The sequence below is a fragment of the Podarcis cretensis genome, assembly GCF_951804945.1.
Source record: "Podarcis cretensis genome assembly, chromosome: 5".
NCBI lineage: Eukaryota > Metazoa > Chordata > Lepidosauria > Squamata > Lacertidae > Podarcis > Podarcis cretensis.
Genome location: NC_137174.1, coordinates 65,605,511 through 65,624,278, shown reverse-complemented (window position 1 = coordinate 65,624,278; position 18,768 = coordinate 65,605,511). Strand labels below are relative to the sequence as shown.

Below are 18,768 nucleotides of genomic sequence, written 5' to 3'. Positions count from 1 at the left end.
GTCATGTCCTCCTTGGCGCCATCTAACACAGTAATTAAAATGGTCACCTGGAGTCACTTGGTTCCCACTCCAACATCTCCCCCCCCCCCCCACAATGCCCTCAAAATCAGTTTGTGGGGGGTGGTTGTTGGTGGACCAACCAGAGCTGATCTTGAGGGTGCATGGGGAGGAGAGGAAACAGAAGCCCGGTTGCTCCAGCAGCAGAACGCCCTCCCAGTGGAGTGTGGAATACAACCCCATTATTTCTTCCGACAAAGCTCTCGCTTCAGGCAACATTAAAAAATCACAGTAAGGAGGTGCTCCTAGAGTAACTTGGCAAATACCCAAGCCAAAAAATGTACTGCAATGTTTGTATATCTGTGTGTTGTATAAACCTTCAAGCTGTCTTGTCTGTCGCTTGACAAGCAACTTAAAGAATCGGGATGAATTCCTGTCTCTTGGAGCAGAGGCTTTAGTCCTGAGGACTCAGAGAGATGACATCACACCTCTGTCTTCCTTAACCAGCCACAGACTGGTTTCTCCCTCTGCACGCAGCAAGGGCCGAGCCCAGGCTGTGCTCTCTGCATGTGGCGCTGACATATGTAATCTATATCAAACTCGGCGCAGGCCCCCAGGGGAGATGACCTTTCCCAAGCACAAAAGGCAGCAATTAGGGGAGAAGAGCTGCTGTCAGTCACATCCAGACACTCTCTCTCTTCCGCCACAGTGGTTCGCAGGCGCCATGTCATTTCCCCTTTCCAGACAGGCACTCGCTGCTACCACTGCCGCATGTGCCCTCTGGGGCAATCAGGAGAGAAGGAAAAGCAAGGCTCAGCAGTTGGAAGAGGATCAGTTTCTACAACCAGCAAAATAAAGTAGTGCCAGCTTTTTCTTGGCCTAGATACTTCAGGTTGCAGGAGGTTGTATCTTTGAAGCATTTTTTTTTAAAATATCTCTTTCCTGAATTTATGAATGGCATAAGAATATGGATCAGGCCATTGGGCCACCTAGTCCAGCATCCTGTTTTTGCAGTGGCCAACCAGATGTGGAATCTGAGTGCAATAGCCCTCTCCCCTCCTGCAACTGGTATTCAGAGGCATTCCTGTCTCCGCCTGTGGAGGGACAGCACAACTTCCATCATGGCTAGTAGCTTTGGCTATCCTCCTCCTCCATGCTCTAGACAAGTCTAGGGTGAACTCTTCTCCCTGCTGTGGTTTATGGGAATGGAGGTTTTTTTATTATAAGTGTTCAGATATGAGAGTTTCTCCATTCCCTCCTCACCAAGAGTGAGATTGTTCGGTCCCTAACTGCAGCTTGTCTAAATTGGCCTGTAGAGAGGGAAAGGGCCATAGCTCAGTGGTAAAGCATCTGCCTTGCATGCAGAAGGCCCCAGGTTCAATTCCTGCCATCTCCAGGTAGGAGTCTCTCCTGTTTGAAACCCTGGAAAGACCCTGCCAGGAAGCTGGGAAGCCCAATGGTCTCAGCATAAGGCAGCTTCCCGTGTTGATAAGACTACGGATATTCTCTAGCCTTTGGCTGCATATATCTTTCTGCTGTGATGTCTTGTGTTCTGCCGCTACCTGAATTTAGGGATAACTAAAGGGATACCTAAAGGGGGACGCAGTGGCGCTGTGGTCTAAACCACTGAGCCTAGGACTTGCCGATCAGAAGGTCGGCGGTTCGAATCCCTGCGATGGGGTGAGCTCCCGTTGTTCAGTCCCTGCTCCTGCCCACCTAGCAGTTCAAAAGCACGCCAGAGTGCAAGTAGATAAATAGGTACCACTCTGGTGGGAAGGTAAATGGTGTTTCTGTGCGCTGCTCTGGTTCACCAGAAGCAGCTTAGTCATGCTGGCCACATGACCCAGAAGCTGTATGCCGGCTCCCTCGGCCAATAAAGCGAGATGAGCGCACAACCCCAGAGTTTAAAGGGGGTATATAGGCAGTTTTGTATTTAAATTATCTGTCATGTAAGCTGCATAGAGAACATTATGTTATGTGGGGCATACAAAAGATGTAGATGAATATCCAAGATTGTTGGTCTAGATGGCAGGGAGTGGGGGGATGCAAGGCACATGAGTTAGCTAAGGGGACAAGGGGGTACAGAAAACTTCCCACATGAAATCTCATTCACACAGCTTGCTCAAAGTGTGTGTGTGTGTGGGGGGGGCTCATCATCCCATATCCTGAGGAAAAGAGCCTAGTGCAGAATGTGAAAGAAGCTCCTACATTTTTTTTGAAATCTACTTACCAGGTTTGTGTTACCATTGGAAATAAATAAAAAATTGTAGAAAATGGTCAAGATTATGACATTTACAAATCAGCAAGAACAATAAACACACAAACATTGGTCTTGATTTGGGGCCCTTCAAAATGATTGATGGCCATTAGCAAGGGGACCAGTGTGAGAACCAAGGAAGCGTAATTCACATCTACCAGCAAATGGCAACAGATTAAATGAGAACCCAGGAGCAAGCACAGAGCAGTCTACTGGATGCAAAATAAGGCGCTTTTTTTTAGCTCTTTTAAAATGAAGTTGATGTCATCACTCAGCCTCTGTTTCTGGGCCTCATTGGGACTCTCATCAAGATCATTTCTAAATCACACTGTTAGAAGTGAAAAATGGCTATTCAGGGCAGAAGGGATAATTCTGTGGGCCTCCTGCATAACCTATGCAAGGGAACATCTGGGGACATGGCATGAGCTGTCATTGTTTGGCAAACATTCCCTGTGTAACCATTATTCTTTATTTCCTGCCAGCTTCAGAGGCAGAGGAAGCCATTACTGCTGTGTTTAATTTAGAAACCATGAACTTCTCTGTAATAAATAACACTTAATTGGACCATATTCATTAGTACTGCTCTGTGCTGATGCTTTCCTTTTGTGTGCTCATTCCATAATTGGAGAATGGGGATTCTGGGTTTAGTTTAACAAGGCCATTTGTGTCTTGAAGAACTATCGCAACAGGAAGGAAATAGCTGGTGGGTTCTTGCATTTGACCTCGGACATTCTTCTAGGGCAAGGCTGAGAAGTCATTTAGACACAATGTGAAGTAGTGATGGGACATGGCTTGCATAATCCCAGTTTTTCCCAATAGGAAAAAACAAGCAAGGTAATCTGAACTATTTCCATCACTGATGGAAGATTTTCTGAAAACATGCAACTCTCATTAGAGTGGACATTAAAGGGATAAGGAGCTATGCATGCAGTTTTGATTCATGTACACATTTTTGTAAATTACTTCTAATATAATGCATGTCAGTATGTTATTTTTACTAGTATGTTCATTTTTGTGCACCTTCCCCCCTAATATATGCATTTTTTGTAAACATTGGTTGGGGAACTGCATTGGAAAATTCAGAAAAGGGCAAAATTTGAAGGATGGCTGTGTTTTCTGGTTCTGACATTGTTTCAGAATTTTACAGATTTGGCTTCAAATGGGAACAGAACCAAATCCCCCCCCCCATCCCCTACCTGTAAGATTTTGAATGGGAATGGTTGCTTGAGGAACAACAATTGTTAATCAAAAAAGGATACTCCCTTCTTTGCTCTTCTCTTGGACACTCTCCATCCCTGGCAGAGCAGAGGCGACGCGTCGGAAGAGCTAAAGCAGTGTGCAGAGTATACAGCAACAAAGGCAGGCAGAAGGATGGGTGAGGGAGCAAGAGAATAAATCATTAGTACTTTCTAGTTTACATCCAATATGCAACTGAAAGCAGTAGGAAAAATAGTTACGGTATGTGTGACACAAGTTAAGTAAGCCCTAAGCTCTCATCCATTTATACATCTGCCCAAGAGAACCAGACCTGGAGCTACTCAGACTGGTTACTATCAGTAGAAAGGGGAAGCTGTTCCCTTGTGCCTCTGAAAACAATGGTTGCTGTGATGTATAATTCCAACTTCCAGCCATGTGAAACAGGATGACTTGAAGACCAATCGCAGTCAAACCTTGGTTGTCGAACGTAATCCGTTCTGGAAGCCCGTTCAGCTTCCGAATTTTTAGAAAACTGAGGCGTGGCTTCCAATTGGTTGCAAGAGCTTCCTGTACTCAAGCGGAACCCGTGTTGGATGTTTGGTTTCCGAAAAACGTTCGAAAACCGGAGCATACTTCCAGGTTTTCAGCGTTCAGGAGCCAAAACGTTCCAAAACAGAGCCGTTCGAGAACCGAGGTTTAACAGTACCAATATGGGAAGGACCAGCCAGATTGGGGCTCTGTGTCAAGGGAGCCTTTTAACCCTTTGCTTCTGCCATGGTCCTGATTGGACTTGCCCCAACACTTGCTAGTCACATTGGGAAGAAAGCTCCTATTGTGCAGGAGGCAATTCTGATCATGACCATGACAGGGACAATAGGTTAAAGGCCTCCCTTCCTCCCCCATGCCACAGCCCCAGTTGGCTAGTCCCTCTCCCATATTGGTTGTTCATTTATTTTTCCAATCTTCTATGCAGGTCACATCTCGTTTGACCTTGAGGTGCAACTGGTTTGCAGCCGAAGTTCCTGGAGAGAAATCAAAGGAAAATGAACTCTGCACAGACTTAACGGGCTGTAAATGCTCACCACAGTATTGTACAAGTATATTCTGCTGCCACCTAGAGCTTCTTGATACATGACATTTCTCCCTAAATCAGGATAATCTAGCTTGCTATCAGCAATGATAAAACAGACACTTGTACCCCATTTGTGTGTGAAAAATGCATGTTTCATCCAATCTGCATGTGCCATGTTGGAGTCTGTAGCACACAAACTGGATCACGCTCTCCTCCTCACCCAGGAACAAAGGCACCTTACCTGTTTTACATTGTATCCTGTCTTCGCACTTGTCTCAATAAACATGACATTCAGTTCTTTAGCTCTCTGTTCCCCTTCTTCAATTGTTATCTGCCTAGGGTCAGACACACAGAAGAGGGGGAAATGGTAACTGTCTCAATGCAGCTGCAAAAGAGTAGGGAAATGGGTTGTGGCTCGAAAAGTGAAGTTGTAATAATGGCACCAAGCTGTGCCCTCATTCTTAACGATGCACAAGGGATTCAGAAAGGGTCAATAAAACAGGAGTTGTCACTCTAGGAGATCTGTTCCTATGGCAACAGTAGACAATGGAGCATCTCTACAGTATGTGGCTTATTGCCCTTTTGCAGGTTTCTTGTGTGTCTAAGAAGTTTAACCTTCTCTACCGGAAATTAATAATCCTCCCCCTCTTCCTTATTATATGCATTTACCTCTTATCAGCAAGGTCTGTTTTGTTGCCCACTAACATGATGATGACATCACTTCCTCTTTCTGTTCTGACATCATCAATCCATTTGGATGTCTGCTGGAAGGAGTTGAGATCTACAAGGGAGAACAAAAACAAGGAAGGTGGGTATAAGACAAAGACCAGTCCTTCAATACAGGCGACAGATTCTGATACTTTTAAAAGAAGCAACACTTCTGACAAGCAGGGATGCGGAGAATTCCAGTGAAAACAGAAAAGGAAGCAGAAATTGTTGCAGCTCACTTTTGTCTGTAGTTAGGAATGGAAATCATTCAAGCAAATATGATGCCTTTTTTTTCATCATTGGGGATTTAGTGTGTGGAAGTTGCAAATGATATGTAATTAACTGGAGATTCTTTTTAATGCTGTTTTGACATTTCCTTTATGTTGAAATGTATGTAATTAACATAGTTACACAACTTTTTCTCTTTAAGTTTATCCTTTCCTTATCTTTTCTTCCTTCTGACTTGGTTCTCTTATAGACTAAATAGCTGGTTTTTTCCAGCATATTATTAAAAAAATTAATTTGTAATGGGTATGTATTTTTGTATATCTTTGAATAAGCATCAATCAATAAATAGTTACATAACTTATATCACATGTTAAATAGTGGACAGCAAGACAAATAATGTAGTATTTGGCAGAAACCAAACTGCAACAGAATAGAACCAGCACTGTTAGGGCATTTACTGAAGATGTATCTGCATCCAAGCTTTTCCTGCCTGTTAATACCAGCTCCTGGCATCTCTGGTTACTGTAACTGTTAATGAATTTTTACTGTTGTTCTATTGCAGGAGTGGGGAACCTGTGGCCACCCAGATATTGCTGGGATTATCCCTCATAACTGGCCATGCTGGCTGAGGCTGGCAGGAGGTGAAGTTCAACTGCATCTGCTGAGCTACAAGTTCCCCATCCCAGTTTTACTTATTGTTCTATTTCATTTTATGCTGTCGGCAGCTTTATTGTACTGCAAATTGCTTTGGTGTTTCTGTGAAGTGAAAAGCAGCATACAAATAATAGGTAAAGGTAAAGGGACCCCTGACCATTAGGTCCAGTCGTGACCGACTCTGGGATTGCGGCGCTCATCTCGCTTTATTGGCCGAGGGAGCCGGCATACAGCTTCCGGGTCATGTGGCCAGCATGACTAAGCCATTTTTGGTGAACCAGAGCAGCGCACAGAAACGCCGTTTACCTTCCCGCTGGAGTGGTACCTATTTATCTACTTGCACTTTGACGTGCTTTCGAACTGCTAGGTTGGCAGGAGCAGGGACTGAGTAACGGGAGCTCACCCCGTCACGGGGATTCGAACCGCTGCCCTTCTGATCGGCAAGTCCTAGGCTCTGTGGCTTAACGCACAGCACCACCCACGTCCCTATACAAATAATAATTTAGATAAATAAAGAAGCCATGCCTCCTATCCACAGATGGCTCTTTGACTGTGCATCTCATAGGCAGCACTTTCAACTGATTCTCACACACCCCCAGGCTCACAAACTGTGACGGGAGGCATCCACACGCCGCTTTTTGCATGCCCCTTCCTTGCATGTTGCCAGGAGAATCTGCTGCCAATTAGAGGCAGAGTTTAGTGTAGCTATAGCAACCAGAGCATAGGCAATCCATTAAACAGGAACATTTTAAATGAGCCACTCGGCTCACTCAGCCGCCTGCGTAGGTCTGACCCCTCTGCGACGGCTTCGGCTGCCTGAGCCAGCAGGGGCCACCAGAGGGAAGCAGATCCACTTTTCTGTCACTTTTCATTTCCTCTTACATTAATTGCAATAAGGAACATGGTAAGTCACAGCAAACAGCGAGAGGTGGCTGCAGAAAAGGTCAGAGTGTTCTTGTCAGAGTCAGGCTTCAGAAAGGCTTGAAATATTTTGCTCGGTGGCTCCTTTACCGAGGAGGCATTAGATTCCTCAGAAGTGAGGATCTGAGTGCTGCATGAGACCCCATGTAGTCCAAGGGCTGGAGCACCAGCTAATGGTCATGTCTGATGGGAGTTGTGTTCCAAAACCTCTGGAGGGCACCTGGTTGGCTAAGGCAGTGTCTGATTACTGCTGCAAAGCCCTAGATTCAAATCCTCAGTCATGTAGTTTCCTGGTTGATCTCAGGCCAGTCATTCCTCACCAACTTGCTTAGCTTACCCACCCCCCAAACAGCCCAATGAGGGCCAAGGGTGCGATCCAACCCCCCAATCCACTGTGCTAGGTTTGTGTATGGACACAGCAGTGGTAGCCCTCCATTTGGAAAAGTCCTGCCAGCACAAAGCTCCCTGTTCTGCCTGCCGAAAAGTGTAGGGAGGTAGATGTGGTGCTGGTGGCCTGTCAGAACCCCATGGAAAGCCCCCAAAGAGCCATTCTGGGGGTGCAGAGGAGCTGAGGCAACCCAGGATCGAGTGGGTCCTGAGCCAATCCCGCTGCTGTCACTTGGCAGCCTCAGGTGTGATCTGGACCTGATTTCCAGGCCAACTCCAGTCTGCCCCCAGCTTTTGCATGCCCTCCACTTTTTATCCCAGCCAGGTAAGCAACAGGTTTGTGGATGTGGTGTGGTCCCGCCACTCTGCTACACCCCACCCAGGGCTTGGATCGCTTTGTCGGTGCTTAGAGGTCTTTGAATGCCGACAGGCTATTGGGAAGGGAAAACAAAAAATCAGCAGGGAGGGGGGAATGGGATGAAGTCCATTTGGCATCTGAACCATGGGCATACCACACTGCAACACTCTGCCGCGGGTCCCACTCATTTCAGCCTATTCATAAAATAACTGGTTTGGCAACCTGAGTTATTGGGTACATAATAGGAGGTAGTATCTCTCCTTAAAAACAACAACATGCTCCTCATTTATCAGGTAGGAACCAACATATAGAAAGTTAAGGTCTCATGCTTGGCATGGAAGCTCCCAGGCGCATTAGTCTGGCCACTGTTGGGCACAGTCTGGTGGACTGAATGGTCTTTGTTCAAATCACTCTTTAAAGGATGCTCCTAGAGGTATTTGGATGGTCTTCAAACAAAGCCTAGCCCTTGCATCCTCCTACAGGTGTATATCTATCTATCTAGGTAAAAAGGTAAAGGACTCCTGGATAGTTAAGTCCATTCAAAGGCGACTATGGGGTTGTGGAGCTCATTTCCCTTTCAGGCCAAGGGAGCTGGTGTTTGTCCCCAGACAGCTTTCTGGGTCATGTGGCCAGCATGACTAAACACGCTTCTAAACCGTGACAGAAACCAGAGCACATGGAAACACCATTTACCTTCCTGCCACAGCAGTACCTATTTATCTGCTTACACTGGCGTGCTTTCAAACTGCTAGGTTGGCAGGAGCTGGGACAGAGCAACGGGAGCTCACTCCATTGCGGGGATTCAAACCACCAACCTTCCAATCGGCAAGCCCAAGAGGCTCAGTGGTTTAGACCACAGTGCCACCTGCGTCCCTCTATCTATCATCTAAAATAACTAACATTTAAGCAATCATAAGTTAACTAGGTTGCTTAGTACAACATGCATTTCATTTGGCAATTGTTTACAAGACAGCAGAACAGGTTTCTTCATGTAAACTTCTGCAGGACAGAGGCAACTCCTTCAGAATGGAAGGTTCTACCATGGTGCAGAGTGTGTGTGCGTTTGTGTGTGTGTGAGTACAGTACAGGGTAGCAGTGGTCTATCCGTTTGTTACATCTTACACTGAGCCCATACAACAGATAGTCCTTAGTGGATGATATTGAGCAACAATGGGCAGATACAAGGTCTTCCCATGCTTGCCCCTCAGTCCAGTGCCTCCAAGCCTGTAACTCACTTGTGATGTCATAGACCACCACGGCTACTGTTGAGTCTCGAATGTAGCTGGGGATCAAGCTTCGGAATCTCTCCTGGCCGGCTGTGTCCCAGAGCTGCAACCGCACCTGCCGAGAGGGGATCGGGAAGAGCGGCAGAGAGACATACAGTTAGGAGAAGAAACAGCCATTAAACACAGGAAGTCAGAAGACTGAACGATGAACAGAGGGAGCATCCATTATCTGTTATGTCCCCTGAAAGTTGCCATTTTTAATAAACAGTAACAATTGATTGCTCTTCATTCTTTATTCTAGCTTTCTGATTATACGAGGTGTGGAGAAATGACCATGCAATCCAGCATGATGTACAGGCTAGCCCTTCCCAGGTGGTTATAAAGCATGGTTGGGGAATTGGATCCAGCTGGTGGGCTGGATCCTGGCTTCCTCTCACTCTCAAACCCATGTCACTATGATATCAGAGGCAGCCTATAAACTAGTGGTGGCCTGCAAGCCTACTTAGTCCTGTAAGAGGTCCTAACCTGGCCCACAAGGCTTTTCCAACCCAAGCCACACCTGCCTGTCCTCCACCTAGCATAACATAGGACAACAGAGTTGGGGGCAAGTAAAGGTAACACCTGGAAAAAAACAAACCTGGCAGGCCCTGCTTCGGACCTCTATGCACATTTGATGAAATGGGTAGGGACAATCCCACAGATGGCACAGCTTTATTTGCACTGATATCCCCGTCATGTGTACTCAGTATACCTATGTACTTTGAGCACTTGAAAAAGGCTCTTTTGTAAAACATATCTGGGAGTCTCGTGAACAAAAGGAAGAGTGCAGTAAAAGGAGGCAAAAGGCCACTGAGATGTAGATCAGAGGGAAAATGGGAAAGAGTAACAACTATGGAGTGGTTTCATCAAATCTTTGGAGTAGGCCACATTAGTCTCACTAAGGGGACACAACCCTGCTTCACTAATAAGGAAAAAACAACCAATGGCAGGTTGCATCCACTACAAAAAGATACAACTGTGATCTCACTGACAGTAGATCTAACAAGGGTTGCTGACTCCCAATTGTTTAAGAACGATAATAACAAAAAAGATTTCTTCTGCTTTCAAAATTAAGCTGTTAGAATTCCTGATCTGAAGCCACTCAGCTGTAGACCCCCATCTACTAGTGTATGGCTCCTGATGGGACACAGTGTGTGATTGGCTGCATCCCTTTGACCATTTTGCACTAGGCTCCAGTTGGCGGACCTCGAAAGTGGGTCCTGTCTACACTGCATGATTCCAGCCCATGGGCTACTCTGGAGTTTTGAAAAGTGTAGTCTAAATTTCCTTCTACAATCCCAGGTCTAAGGCTCAGCCACATGGGACACAGCTGAGTCCTATGCTTTCACCCTTCGTGGCCTTTCTGTTGAGGCTGCCAGCAAAGGATTTCAAGCTTGTGCTTCCATGATATCATGGAAGGCTTCTGGAAGCTGGAATGCTTTTGGAATCTTTCTGATGTGGAAAGGCCTTCAGTCACATGGGCTGGATTTTTGTGGGGCATCTGAGGCCACAAAATTTGCATTAACACCCATCAAATTCTCATTGACCTGAGAGGCTTTTGCAAAGTTGTATACACTCCCGTGCATTGAGAACGAGACTGGATGGCCAATACTCAGGGAGCAAGCATACCATGTGACTAAAGCATCCTCGACTAAGAAAAAGAGGCGTGCAAAAGACTAAGGTGCCTTTTTGGACAAAGTTGCTTGTAATCTACTCCACAGTTCATTTGGCTTCAGTATTTTGCCTCAGTTCCAAATCACCACACAACTGATTTGGGATATCTTTTGGGGAAGAGATGATGTAAATGAAGAGATCCATTTCTATTTCTGCTGCTGGGTGAGAAACAAACCCATGGAAGGCCCAGGGAAATCTACCAGTGTGGCTTCATCTCCCCACCCCCCACGTCCCTAATCACTCAGCCTGTGGCTTTCATTAGAGCAATTGGAAAGGCTTGGAAACAACCCATTAGGCCTGAGATGGATGTTGGAGAGTACATTAACACTGCAAGAGATAGTTAGCTGCTACTTATTAATGCAGCAGCTGCCGCTTCCCCCTCTCATTAGAGCCAACTCCCATCTGCACTGACATTGGGTTATCCTTGCACAAAGTCCCCCCAAAATCTATAAATCAAGACCTTTTTTTTTTACAGTGGGTCCCCCCCCTTCCAATGCCATTTCCGAGAAAATAAGAGAAATGGCAAAATGCAGGCACTTAGGAAGGTCTTCCTAGCAGAGAGGATGATTGCCTGTCTTTGAAGAGACTGTTAGTCACAAACTTCCTGGCTCAAAGGAGAGAAAGCAGGCCCACTGTGGCCGCACGTTCCTGGCTTATAAAATCACTCTCTCTCTGCCTGGTGAGCTATGGCGGTCAGAGTAGACAATACAGGGCTAGCTGGATAAATGCAGAAACCCCTGGTAAGTGGTGCAACCCCTTTCCTGTCTGGCCCGTCTGAGGCAATAAAGAGTGCGCCTGAAATTAGATCACCGGGCTCTGCCAAAGTGATGGAAGAAAACAAGAAGCGCTTCAGTATGAAACAGTGTTCTCTGGAAATAGTAAGGTTGAAAACCTCCAGGACAAAGGCATGAGTGCAAATGAGGGGTGGGGCATCTTAGTCTTGCTGCTCAGAACTAGGATGGAGCTAATGTACAGGAACTCTTGCCTGCATGCTACTCTATGTCCCAGTGTGCTCAGTGCACACAATGTTAGCTACAATCCTGCATGTATGGTGCAATATCCTGTATGTATCCTGTCATTTCTCTGAAAATACTGCATTTTGATTCATTTTCCCATTCCAAATTGAGAAAAAGCTGCATTTGAAGCTGACAACACGTACAAAGCCTCAGTCATCAGTATGACAGCTTATCGGTGTAGCTTCAAGCCTCTGAACTCTGATTTAGCTGGGCTGGTGGCCGGGAATAAATTACTGTATTTTTCGCTCTATAAGATGGACTTTTCCCCTCCTAAAAAGTAAGGTGAAATGTGTGTGGGTCTTATGGAGCGAATGCAGGCGGGAGGCTCTACTCAGCACTCCCTTTAAAGAGCGTGCGGAGCGTGTGTGTGGCTCTTGGGGGCTTTTACCCGAGGAGCGAGAAGGGCTGCACACTCTTTAAAGGGAGCGCGGCTCTTGGGGGAGCCTTCATCTGCTGTCCTGGCTTCTGGCTTCTGGCTCCTGCTGCCTGGGAGAGGTTGTGCGTGGCTATCCCATAAGCCAGGACAGCAAGTGGGATCGCTGTGCAGCCTTCATCCCGCTGCCCTGAAGAGGCTTCACCCGGCTATCCCAGAAGCCAGAACAGCAAGAGGCTATCCCAGAAGCCAGATCCATCTTGCTGTTCTGGCTTCTGGGATTCAGAATATTTTTTTTCTTGTTTTCCTCCTCCAAAAACTAGGTGCATCTTATGGTCTGGTGTGTCTTATAGAGTGAAAAATACGGTAAGGTATTGTGGCCAAAAATCCACAAGTCTTGAGGCCAGCTAATATATATAATATAAAACTGTTTTATATTAGTTCCAGCTCCTCTTCACACAACTGAGAGCATGTTATCTATAGAATATTATGACGGACATGGACAAGCCCATGCAGAAATGTCTGATTCCAACCCTCCTTAAAACACCCGTTTTTGACATGATGCTCTGGAAAAGGTAAACTAGCATGCAGATATGAAAGAGCAGAGGCAGATTACTCCCTTATCAGTTTGGGCAAATCAGAACATGGGTTTGGTTCAAAAAGTCCCCTCTGCGTTCGCCTATTACTTCTGTCTGAATACGTAGCTTGGGGATGTCAGCTCCTCAGCAACTCCTGGCACTTACTGTCCGGTCTTCCAAGTACATGGTTTTAGATAAGAAGTCAATTCCAATTGTAGCCTATATAAAAAAAGAGGAACGGCATAAGAATTAGTAGATAGTCTGGAAGAAAAGAATTTTTAAAATTACACACAGTGACTGGGATCCACAGAACCACTTCAAGAGCTCTCAATGACTTGAGAAGGTTTTGTCTACCTTTAAATGGTAGACCCCGTCTTCATGCCATGGAATAGACTGCTTCAGAATGTCCCTTCAGTTTCAAATTGCATTGCTGTGTTGAATGGGAAGTTGCCATTCCAAGAAATAGGGGCCCAAAGCTTGCATGGTGTTGGTAGTGCTAGCTGCACCATCTTTCAGATCCCATCTCACATGTGCTCAGTGATGTTCCCCTTGAAGTTGTTCTAGTGGACTGAGGGCTTATCCATGCTTCCTCTTCTCCTGCTGCTTTCCCCCAGGGTAAACCACTTTTTTAGCACTCAATTGGAGCAAACAGCAACTCAGGTTTTCCTCCAGATTGCCATTTCTTCTGATCTTTTGCTAGAGAGCAGGTTTTCCTTTGGGAAGGAGTGGGACAAGGGGAAAACTGCTCTGAAACATGCTTTCTAGAGGCACTGCATGAGGAAAATGTGGGTGATCCCTGATGGTGGCCCTCTCAGCTCCCTTGCACTGATTTTAAATACCACAACAGTCATAGTGCACAACACGTTTCTGTACAGCCTTACCACCATTTCTCTGCCATACAGAGTGCCATTCACAAGCTTCCCCGTTTCCTAGGCTTCTGCCTTACTCAAATGTAATAAGCAATGGCACCAATATTTGAACATCCTTTAAAAAAAAATATTTTGCCACACCGACTATTCACAGTTCTCCAAGAGTTGACAGAGAGCCAAATAGGCTTTCCTACCATAGATGTTTTGGGTATTTTCTCTGTGTTTCCATAGAACTGGAACTCTAGAACACTGGGATGTCATCCAGGAATGAATGCATGGGCTGAAACAGTGGTGGGGAAATCTGAGACCATCTGGATGTTCTTAGACACCAACTCCCATCAGCTCTAGCTAGGTCAGGGACTATGCCAGCTTGGAACCAGTTTAGTTGAAGAATCGTCTTCCTCTAGATATACTCCCACTCAACCACTCCAGTGTACAGAACTGGTACTTTTACAAATGTCACATAATATTGGTTCTGCACTTGTAAGGAATCAATCTTTTAGCACAGCAGCACTTACAGTCTGGAATTCCCTGCCTATTGGCATTAGTCAGACACCCTCGATGTCCTGTTTGTGGCACAGGCCCAAAACTTTTTTGGTTTTGTTTAGGCAAGTCTTTCTAGATTAAGTTGGCATGTATTTTATTGTGTAAATTAATTTCACAGTGTATATTTTCGGTGTACATAATTTTTATTAAATTTTCTGTTTTACAGTTTAAAGTATTTTTTGTAAAATATACAGGGATTTATGATATGTAAAATGAACCATGGAAAGAGAAGAATGGAAGTCATTGATATCTTAAGGATATAAAAATGAGTACTTCAAATCAATGTATATTTTCAAACTACTGGTATTATTTATATCTTGACTTTTTAAGGCTAACTTGTTTTTAACCCTGACTTTAATAATTCTAATGGACAACAAACAAATGAATAAATTCAATTCAATAAAATAAAATAACTCGCCTTACCTCTGAACAACAATATCATTAGTGGTGAAGGCAGTGTTGTTTTATTGAGAGATATGAGGGACCTCTGAACAGCCACGGCGATTAATGAATAGTGTTGCTGACACACTAAGGGATACTTTGCTCTAAAATGTACCCAGCATGGAAAATTAGGTGAAAAATCTCATTGTGGATTTGCATGGTATATAAATGCTAGCCCCTTTTTACTACCCAGGTTTACATTGGTTTCCAACCAAGGACGGAAATTCCAGCAGGGCATATTACAGATGAGCTCTTGTGCCCCATGGCTGCAGAGCTGACCATTGTAATTAAAAGGAGCTGTCTCCAGAGCTCAGCCATTGAAACACTCACAGCTCTGGGAGTTTGGATTTCAAGTCACATCTGCTGCTGGCTTTAGTTGATTAATCAAACAGTATGTGCTGCAGTCTGCTAGGGAGCATCCTCTCCGGAGGGAACTGGCCAATATTTAAAAAGCAAGGCAGCACTGGCTCTATAGAGTCTATATAGGTAGCCCTGCGCACTGAGCCGAGCTCAGCTAAGTGCTTGGGAATGCGAAAATAAGAGAATCTATCCATCTTCTACTGTCAAAACCACACTCGGTTATGTGCTGCTGAGCGGTCCAATTCAGACATCTGGGAGCGCCTTCTCAATTACAAGTGTCACAGCAGAAAAAGCAAACAGATAGAATCCAAATTTCTGCACATCTACATATGTACAGCAGCCACAGCATCCCACCTCATTCCATCCCTGTCCTTTGTTGCTGTTGAAAAGCTACGTTTTGGCACAGCAAATTAGAGAGGGAAAACAAAGGTGAAACCGCCAATTTCTACACAACTGAGAGTGGGGTGAGGGGAACAGCATGAGAAGTCGAGGCCAAAAGGGTTACATTCCTGCTTCTTAGACCTTCTGCCCACTGCTGCAAATCTATCCCGGGCAAATGGAGTTGCATTTCAAGGTGCTCAGTGCTTGCCTAGCTCGACTTCGACAAGCTTCCATGGCAACAGTTAGTCTGGTCAGCATGAATACTGGGTAGCTGCACATTCTCCCACCTAAATATTAATGCTTGTCTTATTTACATTCTAACAGAGGACAAAAACTTGACTTTGGTGCCTGATAATACGAGCGATGAGCAGCATGGCAGTTAGACCTTGATATATAAGAGGAGGGCCTAGATCGGTATCTAGAACGTCCATATTATCAGGACTTGATAATATGGGCGCATTAGACACCAATCTAGAACTTCCCCTTATATAAAAGATCTAACTGCCATGCTGTTCACCCTGCCGCCCATTGAGAGATTGCCTCCTCAAGGGACTATCTCTGACAAGATGGCAACAGAAGGTTTGGGATATGGCTCTTTCTGAGCATCTACAACACAGAAGGCCAAGCAAAAAAACCAATCATTTTGAGAAAGTATGGTCCCCATATATCAGCCATGTAAACAGAAGTGATGTGAATCTAAAACTCTGGGCTTATTCACAAGAGGCTGTCAAGGATAGCTGAAGCCTTGGCGATATAGTCACTGATTCAGTTATTCCACCCTGCCCTCACTCAATTTGTTTTCTTATATGTGACTGGTATAAGTATATTAAGACTTTACAGGGTTTTGCTGGAATTGATCAATGCTATTTTACTATAAAATCATTAAAATATATCTCAAACCTTTAGTGAAAACCAAACAGAAAGAAGAGAGAAGGACAATGTGACAAGTGTATAAACAGCAGAAGGAAGATACCCTCTTTGAAACTTAAGGAAGTCCCTAACGCAGCCTTCCTCAGGCTGATGCTTTACAAATATTTTACACTACAGTCCCCATCACCCAACTATTGCCCAGGCTGGCTAGGGCTGAAAGAAGTTGTGATCGGAAACATGTGGGGAAGCTGCCCTAATCCCCCATTCTGAAGCCAGATCCTAACAGGATGCAGGAGAGATGCAGGAGAGTTGGAATCTAAGAATCTGTGGGTGGATTGTACTGAATTTGGATTCTTGGGGATCCCAGCTTTACTTTTAATTAACCCATTTTCCTTGTGAATGCTCTGAGATGATGGAGAAAATGCTCTCTGGTAGGATCACGGAGGGCCTGAGAGAGCATGGAAAGGGCTTCAGGGGTCCTTGTATTGATTTGTTTCACCGCTGTCTGAAGGGGGATTGAGTGGGATTTAAGAAAGAAAGATGTGTGGAAGCCAGGAAGCCAATTAAGCCCAGTATCCTGCACCACGCAACTCCCATCAGAAAAGCAAATAACCTTTTGAATTTGAAGACCCCTGAAGCTCAGTGGTAGCAGACACTTGAAAAGAGGCGAAGAGAAACACAACAACAAAAGGGCTGTGGAAGGCCAACGGGAGATTGATAAGAATGAAACTAAATCATTCCTCTGCACTGCTGAAGTGGAAAGAGGATGGGAGGAAGAGAGGCTAGACACGTTTGCTCGCCATCACTTCAGTACAGCAGGTTAAAGGCAGCTGTGGGGAACAGGATTTGACTAGCAGATCATAACCTTCTCTACCACTTTAGGCCACTTTGACAGGTGGGCAGGGCTGCCTACTTGCCTGATGTCATTTGACACCTGGTGATAATTTCAAAGGGGCTTGCTATCAGTGCTAGTCAGCTGATTGGTGCTGACAGCAAGCCTGGCTTTGTCTCTTTTCCTCTGTACACTGGTCTGCAGAGGAAAAGTGTCAGTTTGAAGGTGTATTTTAAATCCAAAACCATGCCTGCAAATGGATGACTTAAAATTGGTGAGCTATCAGTGCCAATCAGCTGACTGGCACTGACAATGAGTCCTGCTTGCCAAGGCACAATTGAGAGTGTATGTTAAGCTCCTGACTGTTCTTCTGAAATAGTGTCTTACCTGCCCCACACCTGATGTCATATATGTCATCAGATGTGGGGCAGGTGGGTGCAGGCCATAGGAGGGGTGTTCCCAGCTACCCCAACCTTTGCCCCTGCAAACCTTATAAGGAGAGGGACTGGGAGGGGTGTTTCTAGGACTAAGATGAAATTGTACAGCTTCCTTATTATTTTGCTATTGGATGCTGCATGCTGTTTAAGTAATCTTGTTATATTTATAGTATTGAAATGTGGGTTTTTAATATGTTATCATATTTTTGTTTTGCTGTGTTATTATGAAATTCTTTTTGTAGTGTTTGTTTGAAATGCATCCCTATTCATTTGCTGTAAGCTGCTTTGAGCATTTTGTGGGTGGGGGCAGGAGAATGACATACAAATAAAGTGAATGAATGAATTGGTTGGGGAAAATTTGGCCTGTGGGCTGGAGGTTCCCCACCTAAAGGAAATACACGTCAGAAGAGCAAACATAAGTAAAGGTAAAGGGACCCCTGACCATTAGGTCCAGTCGTGGCTGACTCTGGGGTTGCGGCACTCATCTTGCTTTATTGGCTGAGGGAGCCGGCGTACAGCTTCCGGGTCATGTGGCCAGCATGACTAAGCCGCTTCTGGCGAACCAGAGCAGCGCACGGAAACGCCGTTTACCTTCCCGCTGGAGCAGTACCTATTTATCTACTTGCACTTTGATGTGCTTTCGAACTATTAGGTTGGCAGGAGCAGGGACCGAGCAACGGGAGCTCACCCCGTCGCGGGGATTCGAACCGCTCACCTTCTGATCAGCAAGTCCTAGGCTCTGTGGTTTAACCCACAGCGCACCTGTGTCCCTTGAAGAGCAAACACAGGGCTCTTTATATGAAAATATTCAAAATCTGAAACCAGAACGTCCAGGTTCTGCATAGTGTAGAAATTAGGCAATTCAGTATACATTTTTTAATTTAGCGTAAGTAATTTCCTTCTGCTAATTGGGGAGATGGGACATGGTTCAGCCACTGAGGGTCCACCCCATCTTGGCCTCTTTTGTCTTCAGGAGACTTCACCAGGCATCACCTGCACATGTTAAGATTATTTTTGCAATCTTAAAGGCTTAGCCTCCCCACCCCCTTTTAAAATAAAACTTTGGATTTCCCATTTGCTCACTTGTAGTCCAATTACCAGCTCAGAGTCAGCTAGCAGGGAAGGAGCTGGCCAATGCACATCTAGAGCTAATCTCAGCATCTCTCTGCAAAACTCAGAATACAAAGACACCGAATGAAGCATCTTGTCCAACTCCCTATCCCAGAACAAGGCATCCTGTCTCTAAAGCTTCCTCACTGTTGAAAAACGTCCTGGAATTGGGGAAAGATTATGAGTCTTACTAATTTACAGTGCAGCCCTAAACAGGTCTATTCAGATGTGAATCCT

The 18,768-nt window shown here is 45.2% G+C and overlaps 2 protein-coding genes across 2 annotated transcripts in view; both read right to left on the bottom strand.

Annotated features, from left to right (window-relative positions):
• Positions 1-18,768, bottom strand: part of WDR53 (WD repeat domain 53) — a 374,347-nt gene that overhangs the window by 218,161 nt on the left and 137,418 nt on the right. The window lies entirely within an intron of this gene.
• Positions 1-18,768, bottom strand: part of RAB6B (RAB6B, member RAS oncogene family) — a 57,516-nt gene that overhangs the window by 4,496 nt on the left and 34,252 nt on the right. Inside the window, exons 3-7 of the mRNA XM_079977324.1 lie at positions 12,851-12,904; positions 9,015-9,120; positions 5,193-5,304; positions 4,765-4,858; positions 3,514-3,580 (exon numbers count right to left, since the gene is read on the bottom strand). Coding sequence (XP_079833450.1) covers positions 3,514-3,580; positions 4,765-4,858; positions 5,193-5,304; positions 9,015-9,120; positions 12,851-12,904 — 433 coding nt within the window. The remainder of the gene's footprint in view (positions 1-3,513; positions 3,581-4,764; positions 4,859-5,192; positions 5,305-9,014; positions 9,121-12,850; positions 12,905-18,768) is intronic.